This window comes from Vulpes lagopus, chromosome 9 (assembly GCF_018345385.1).
Source record: "Vulpes lagopus strain Blue_001 chromosome 9, ASM1834538v1, whole genome shotgun sequence".
Taxonomy (NCBI): Eukaryota; Metazoa; Chordata; class Mammalia; order Carnivora; family Canidae; genus Vulpes; species Vulpes lagopus.
Window position 1 is genome coordinate 51,679,690 of NC_054832.1, and position 8,839 is coordinate 51,688,528.

General features: G+C 35.0%; 1 protein-coding gene across 1 annotated transcript in view; it reads left to right on the top strand.

Annotated features, from left to right (window-relative positions):
• The window catches only part of IMPA1 (inositol monophosphatase 1), a 30,830-nt gene extending 22,570 nt beyond the window's left edge, over nt 1-8,260 (top strand). The window contains exons 8-9 of the mRNA XM_041768967.1: nt 5,570-5,721; nt 6,814-8,260. Of these exons, the coding sequence (XP_041624901.1) occupies nt 5,570-5,721; nt 6,814-6,929 (268 nt within the window). The 3' untranslated portion in view covers nt 6,930-8,260. The remainder of the gene's footprint in view (nt 1-5,569; nt 5,722-6,813) is intronic.
• Nucleotides 8,261-8,839: the final 579 nt, after the last annotated feature.

Genomic DNA, 8,839 nt, shown 5'->3' on the forward strand with positions numbered 1-8,839 from the left:
AATTCACCTGTGAATCCATCTCATCCTAGGTTTTGGTTTGTTGGGGGTTTGATTACTGATTCAGTTTTATTGCTAGCTATTACTCTCCTCAGATTTCCTGATTCAGGTGTGGATGTTCATATGTTTCTAGGAATTATTCATGTCTTGTAGGCTGCCCAATATAATCTTTATAATATTCTCCTATAATCCTGTATTTCTGTGCTATCAGTTATTTCTCCTCCTTCATTTCTGATTGAGTCTTTTCTGTTTTTGTTGATGAATCTGGCTAAAGGTTTATCAGCTTTGTCTTTTCAGAGAACCTAGTTTCATTGACCTTTTTGTTTGTTTGTTTCCATTATTTCTGCTCTAGTTTTAATATTTCCTTACTAGCTTTGGGCTCTGTTCTTTTTAAAGATCTCTTAGATGTAAGGTTAGGTGTTAGATTTTTCTTGTTTCTCGAGTTAGGCCTGTATTGATATATACTTCTGTCTTAGAACTGCTTTTTGCTGCATCTCCAGGAGTTTGGACAGATTTTATTATCTTCATAGATTTTATTCTCTTTGCTTTCTTGGTTGACCCATTGGTTGTTTAGTGGCATGTTGTTTAGCCTCTGTGAATTTGTGTTCTTTCCAGATTGCTTCTTGCAATTGATTTCTAGTGTTATACCATTGTGGTCAGAAAAGATGCTTGTTAGGATTTCAGTCTTCTTGATTTTATTGAGATCTGTTTTGTGGCCTAAAATGTGATCTGTTCTGGAGAATGTTCTATGTGCACTTAAAAGAACATATATTCTGCTGTTTTTAGATGGAATGTTTTGTGTAGATCTTTTTATGTCCTTTGTGTATATTTTTTGTATATATTTATATGTTTTTTGTCCTTTGGCCTAATGTGTTGGTCAGAGATACTGTTCCCTGTTAATTTTCTGTCTGGATGGTCTATACGTTGATGTAAGTACTGTGTTAAAGTCCCCTACCATTATTGTATTATTGTCAATTTCTCCCTTTATGTCTGTTAGTAGTTGCTTTAAGTATTTGGATGCTCCAGTGTTAGGTGCATAGATATTTATAATTGTTATAACCTCTTTTTAGATTGTTCCTTTATCATTATATAATGCCCTTCTTAGACTTTAAAATAAAGACTAACAAGACAATTTCGTGTGATCTGAATATTGATACTGTGGCTTTTTGTTTCACTTCTGTTTGCATGGAATCTTTTTTCATCCATTAAGTATGTATGTCTTTAGGTCTAAAATGAGCCTCTTACAGGCAGCACATGGATAGGTCTTGTTTTTTAATGTGTTTAGTCACCCTGTATCTTTTGATTGTAGCATTCTGGTTTTTTACCTTTAATTATTTATAAAGTAAGTACTTACTGTCATTTTGTGACTTATTTTCTGGTTATTTTTCTCTGTTCCTTCTCTTGCTGTCTTCTCTTGTGGTTTGATGGCTTTTTAGTGTTATGCTTTGATTTCTTTCTTTTTTGTGTGTTTATCTATTGTAGGTTTTTTATTTGCAGTTACCATTAGGTTCATATATAACATCTTGTGGGTATAGCAGTCTATATGAAGTTGATGGTCACTTAAGTTCAGATTCTAAAAACACTAGTTACTCCCCTACCTGTATTTTATGAATGTCACATTTTAGATAATTTTATTTTGTGTATACTTGACTCATTTTTGTATATATAATTCATTTTACTGCTTTTGTGTTTTTGCCTACATGCTGATATTATAAGAGATTTGCCTACCTTTATTAGATGTTTGCATTTGTGAAATTTTTTCCTTTCATAATTGTCTTAATGTTAGGGCCTTTTATTTTCCACTCAGAGAATTGGCTTCAACATTTTGTGTAAGGCTGGGTTAGTGGTAATGAACTCCTTTAACTTTTGTTTGTCTGGGAAACTCTTTATCTCTCCTATTCTGAATGATTATCTTGCTGGATAGAGTATTCTGGTTGCAAGTTTTTTCCTTTAAGCACTTTGTAGGCCAGAAGATGGTGTCATGATATAGTCACAGTTTCTTGTGAGATCGGGTGACAGCCTTATGAGGTTTCCCTTGTATGTAACTGTTTTTCTCTTGCTGCTTTTAAAATTCTCTTAATAAATAATTAATGTGGCAAAAAGTAACAATAATGTAGGGAGTATAGACCTCCATGGATTCATCTTGTTGGAGGGTCTCTGCCTCCTGGATATGGATGTGTTTCTTTCCCCGAGTTTTCTGCTACTTCTTACTCTCTTCTCTTACTGAGATCCTTATAATACTAATGTTATTATGCTTGATGGTATCACTGAATTTCCTTATCTTTTTTTTTTTTTTTTCTTTTTTGCTGTCCAGCTTGGTTGCTTTCCATTACCCAGTCTTCTGTTCTTGTTCATCCTCTGTTCTGTTGTTGATTCACTATGGTGTGTTGTTTGTTTTTTCATTTTTGAGTTCTTTATGTGATTGGTTCTTTTTTATATTTTCTATCTCTTTGTTGAAGATCTGAGATCTACATTTTTCCCCCCCCTCAAGTCCAGTGAGTATCTTTATGACCATTACTTTTAATTCTTCAGCAGGCATAGTGCTTATCCCCATATCATTTAACTTTTTTTTGCTGTGATTTTTTTCTTGTTCTTTCATTTGGGACATATTCCTCTGTCCCCTCATTTTATCTGACTCTGTTTCTGTGTATTAGGAAGGACAACTCTGTCTCCTGGTCTTGAAAATAGTGGCTTTGTAGAGAAAAGGTTCTGTAGTGCCCTGCCCAATACCCCCTGGTCATCAGAACCAGGCATCCAGGGGTGTCTCATCTGTGGGCTGTGTGCACCCTACTGTTGTGGCTGAGTCACGTGTGCCTTCAGCCCAGTAGTCTACAGTGACCTATTTTATTTTGCCTGCTGTGGGCACATCATGCCAGGTTTGGTCCTGCACTATTGAGGGGCCTGAGGCCACTGCATGCTTGTATGTGGGAGGTGTTGACATCCAGTTTGCTCCAGCGATGGGTACACCAGAGGGCAGGGCACTCTCCCTTGCACGGCTTCCTGAGAGGCTTTTATTGGTGGGAGAGGTGGACAGTCAGACTACATGTCTGTACCCAGTCTGTCTGCTTTAGTAACAGGCATACCATCTGCAGGGCACTCTCCCTTGGTGGCCAGCTAAAAGATTTGGCTGCTGGAACTCGGTGTGCTGGTGTGTTGCGTTATCTTCCACCCAAGGAGTTGTCACTTTGGGGCTGCTTGTAGGATGTGCTGGGCTGGAGCCACTTTTGAGGGACACCTACAAGTTGGGGGGTGGCAACTGTATGGGGTGGGTCTGCAGCTGAATGTAAGCATGAGGGTATGCAGTGCTAGCAAAATAGGTGAAGGTTTGCACAGGTTTCCACACATGTCAGGCTCTTCAGGCTGGGGAGATGAAGTGAAGTGGTGCCTGCCCATACTTTTGTTCTTGGAGTTTGCTGAAGATCCTGCCCCTCCAGCACGTGTTCTGTGATTAGTAAATCAGTTTCTTTCCATGTATACCACAGGTGCTTTTCAAATTGCTGCTTCCATGCTGTGTCTAAGCTGGAGTATTTATTATAGGTTATTTATTTTAGATTACTTTAGGGCAGGGATGGTTTTCCATTGCCCTCCAGCGCTTCTAGAGCTAAGCCTGCTGATTTTTAAAGTACCTGGAGTTAAACCCTGCTGATTTTAACAGCTTTCAAAGTTAAGCTGCCGTGGTTATCAGAGCCAAATGTTATGGGAACTCATCTTCCCAATGTGGTTCTCTGGTACCTGGGGTACCTGGCATGGAGTCTCATCATCTCATTTCTCCACACTTGTGATGTTCTTCTCATTTGTGGTTAGTCTCACTGGAAGATTTGGTTCCCAGCTGTATCTCTGTCCCCTTGTACCCTTTTTGATGTGGTCTTTCACAGTTAACTTTGGGTCATTTTTCAGAGTGATTTGCACAGATGTAGCTGTTATCTTGGTGTGTCTGTAGAAGGAGTTGAGTTTAGGAGTCTCCTACCCACTCCCTCTTCCTGCTCTCCCCAGCTCCTGTTATTACCTTTTCAGTGAACAGATCTCATTGCTTTATATTCAGAGGTTTAAAGAATTACAAAAGGAGTTTGAGTAAAAATCAGTTGAAAATTACTGCAGATATGATGAATGCTTTTTCTTAAATATTTGTGTGTTCCTTTAATAAAGGGGATACTCCTAACATAACCAGAATACAATTGTAAAAAAAAAAAAAAAATCAGGAAATTAACAGTAATATATTACCTAATATAGAAACTTTATTCGGATTTTGGAAAAAAAAATGATCTCAGATTCAATCCAGGATCAAACATTGCATTTGTCATTTCTCATCAATTTTCTTTTTCTTTAATCTGGAACAGTTGCTTAGTCTTTGTCTTTTATGATCTTGCTGTTTTTGAGAAATGTAGGCCAATTATTTTGTAGTATGTGTCTTGATTTGGATTTCTCTGGTTTCCTCAAGATTAGAGTTATACATTTTTGTCAGAATACCAGAGAAGCAAGAGGAGGTACTTGATACCTTGTTGTCCCATTATTGGTAGTAATAAGTTAGATCACTTGATAGTGGTAGACCATTATAAAGATGCTTTTCCATTATACATATACATATACATTATACATATACATAGGCATACCTCAGAGATACTGCAGGTTTGGTTCTAGACTACAACAATAAAGCAACTAATCTCAAGGCAAATCAAATGAAATTTTTTGGTTTTCCAATGCATGTAAGTTGTGTTTATATTATACCATGGTATATGAAGTATAGAATAGGATTATGTCTAAAAATTTTTAGTAATAAAAATCAACATTTTATTACTAAAGAAATGCTAATCATCTGAGCTCTCAGTATGTCATGATCATTGATCACCAATCATAACAAATAATGAAAAAATTGGAAGTATTATGAGAATTACCAAAATGTGACCAAGACACAAAGTACCAATAGATTTGCCTGATGCAGGATTGCCACAAACCGTCAGTTTGTAAAAAATGCAATTATCTGTGCTTTGTGATAAAACAAAGCACAATAAAATGACCTATGCATGTAACATGTATCTTAGGGGGAGATAATTTGACATTATATAAATAAATCAGTTATTATTATAATGGCTATCAAGTAGTGTCCATATTTACCTTAATTTATTTCCAGGGAAGAGGTACAAACCTGAAATACTCTATTCAGGCAGGCATGCCTCCATCACACCAGAACCCAGGTGTGCTGTTATCCCTCTAATCACACATACTGATGTGTACATATATGGCAATGATCAATAATAACATATTTTACTCCTCTTAGAGACTGCTTGTATTATGGGGTCTGTAGTCCCTGAGTTGAGACAAATATGAATATACATGCCTGCCATTATAAAAGAATGATGGCATTTTCTTCTGTTTTCCTGAAAATTTTAGTGTTTATCTTACTAAATGATTACTCTGTGAGGATTAATTTTGTCATCTGTATAGTGTACCATATAATTAGATTTTATGCATTTTTATTTTAAAATTAGGTCTTTTTTAACTTGTCAATTCAACACGTAAAGGAGGAGCCCTTTTGAAAAATTTTTTAATCTTATTTTTAAATGTTATTTGTTAGGATCCGAGGTGTTGGAACTGCAGCTGTTAATATGTGCCTTGTGGCAGCTGGAGTTGCAGATGCATATTATGAAATGGGAATTCACTGTTGGGATATGGCAGGAGCTGGCATTATTGTTACTGAAGCTGGTGGAGTACTAATGGATGTGACAGGTAAAATTATGGGACAGGAAAGCATTTTTCTTTTTTTTTTTTTTTTAAAGATTTATTTATTTATTCAGTCAGAGAGAGTGAGAGAGAGGCAGAGACACAGGCAGAGGGAGAAGCAGGCTCCACGCAGGAAGCCGGATGTGGGACTCGATCCCAGATCTCCAGGATCACACCCTGGGCTGCAGGTGGCGCTAAACCGCTGCGCCACCGGGGCTGCCCCAGCATTTTTCTTTCTGTTGGATTTTCCTTTACATGGGGCTTTTTTTTTTTTAATGTTTAAGAATTTAAGTGTAATATATATTAAAAGCAAAAACAAGCCATGTGATTTTTCTGCAAAATCAGAATAACATTTTGAGAGATAGAGGCAAGATGCTAATTGTAATGTGGGATTAATGATCTATGACTAAGCCTCTTCAAACATGAGTATTGGGAACTTTTGAGAAACTATCAGAAAATTATAGAAGGTCACTGAATCTGAAGTTTGTACCAAGAGCTCTTTGGTGACTATGGTGGTATTTGACAGTGATCTTCCCCCACCATTACTTTCTGCTTTGGGCCTAGAGAGGTTAACTTCTTGCTTTGAACTGATGGTGAAATTCTATAAAGTGAAGGAGTGAACCTGGGCCAAAAGTATTAACCAGTGATTTTGGAGAAAGGCAACAAAGAAATAAGGAAATGAGAAGGAGAATGATATGAAAATGCCGTGGAGTCAGATTTCCTGTCCATTAGATTCCCAAACATGAAAGGGGTAAATAAGAGTAACAAAAAGAATAGAAAAAGAACATAAGAAAGAAGAAGATGAAACTAAATTCATTAGTTAACATACAGTATAATATTAAATAAAACCTTAAACTAGAGGATATTTTTTAGACTGGTATGATTGAGGCATACCCCGGCCCCTCAAAAAACCCTGGTATTTACTAAAAGATTTTTTAAAACTCATTTATGTCTTACCAAAGCTTAAACATTATGGTTATGTGACTACTTTTTTTTTTTTTTTTAAGAAAACTGATAGTATTAAAATGTTATGACTGACCATAGTACATATATATTGCTATACTAATTTTACAGGAATTATGTTTGGTTTGATTTTAGGTGGGCCATTTGACTTGATGTCACGAAGAATAATTGCTGCAAATAGTAAAACATTAGCAGAAAGGATAGCCAAAGAAATTCAGGTGATACCACTTCAAAGAGATGATGAAGAGTGATTGCAACAGCCCCACATGTTCAGTCACAGCTGTATCTTCCCATAATTGCTGACACACTGATGGTGTTAATAAAATTTAGGACATTTCAGATGTAAAATATGATTGGTTAAAATGGTCTTTGATATTCATATTTAAAATGCAGTTTGTTGTATATTTTACTAAGACTAGGTATGAAAGAATAGGTGATGAAATATTTCATTGTTTTAAAAAAATTTTGTGTGTAAGTATGTTGGGGAAAAATACACAGGTGGTTGAGACAAGGTATCGATCACATCAACTGAAATAGCAGTGTAGAGTTTCTAAATATATATGAGTCTCTGAAAGTTTGACTATGTACATAAGCATTCTTAATTAGAAAGGTAACTTTTTGGAAAAAATGTCTTTAGTTCCCAAAGGTATATTTAATTAAATTTGTAAGAATATAATGGCTACTTCCTAGACCAAGTTTTTTTTCTTTGCAGAGAACCTTCTTTTATTCATCTGTGTACACATAGCAGCTAGCAGAGTACCAGTCAAATATGGGCAATTCAAAAATAAGCATTGAAATAGTATTTTGGAAGTAGCAATTCCATAACATAAAAGAAATGAGCTCACCACTCTTTATTTTTATTTTAGGTTTTGAGGTAAAAAAAAAATACATTTTCATATCTTACATTATCATTCCTTGTAGCATTTCACATTGCCATACCATTTCAATTATTGTACTGCTAGCTATCATTTCTAATTGTGGACATTCTGCACTTAATGTATTTTGTAAGACACTGCATTACAGTATTTATTTGGATTCTTTTAAAGTTCCTATGTAAAACAAGCTGTTTCAGAAAATCATTCTCATCAGGGGTCTATTTTTTTTTTTTTTTACTGTAGTTAGATACACTATAAAATTGTACTAAACTCAATATTCATGTTTTAAAGATGTTCATATTGACCTGAATGTGCACAGAAAACCTAGAACCTGGTAGATATACTGTTTTGTTCATTTTAAGCTATGTTTTTCCCCCAAAACTAATTTCTTTGCCACTGGATTCTATTCAGTCTTAAAATATTCCTTAATAGTCTTTGGCTTATGAAACTAAAAATTGTTCTGGTTCATAGTTTTTTAAAAGGTTAATTGACTGCTTAGCCTTGTCCCTGGGTACTTGAATAGAGTATTAGGTTTTGTTATGGTCTCATGTGAGTCTTGTATTTGATAAAATGAAAAGTACATCTGTAAAGTAGGTAATTTTATTGTTGTGCACATCTAATATATTTAAAAATGTGGTACTTAGATTTGAGTATAATTACTGTATTTGTACTGTTGATCATGTTCAATAAAAATATCTTGTACTATATTCTACGGTTAATTTTTCAATTAAATGTATTTTAATTGAGACTCAAAAATAAAATTATAAAGTATGATTGAATGTCGTTAAAGCTTATAGTTTAAACTACTTTTAGGGGTTTTGTGTTGTAAATATTTGACCTTTGCAGTTGTGATTATATGTTCTTGGTTTTTTGCCTACAGTTTTCCCAACTTTTCTAAAAGACTTATTCTAAATGCAATTAGATAATAATCTGAGGCTGAATTTCTTTGGACACTGAAAAAAGATTGACCAAGTGAGTTATCTGAAAATAGTTTGAAAATTTTTTGAGTAATTAGGAGTCTTCTCTCTCCAGCTCTTTCAGCAGTTTCTTCTAGTATTTACCTCCATCTTTTTAAGGATGGATGTACTGTTACATATTTATTGGCTTTATTTATCTGTTAACTTGCTGTTATAGAAGAGGAGGATTTTGTACTTTTAACTCACCCATGAGTTACTTTTACCTCTTCCTTTTCATCCTTCTAGTATAGTAATCTTTTTTGTTATTGTTAAGTTTACATTCACTGGTTAGCTAAGTTAAAGTCCTAACTAGTAGTGTGTGAGGATTAT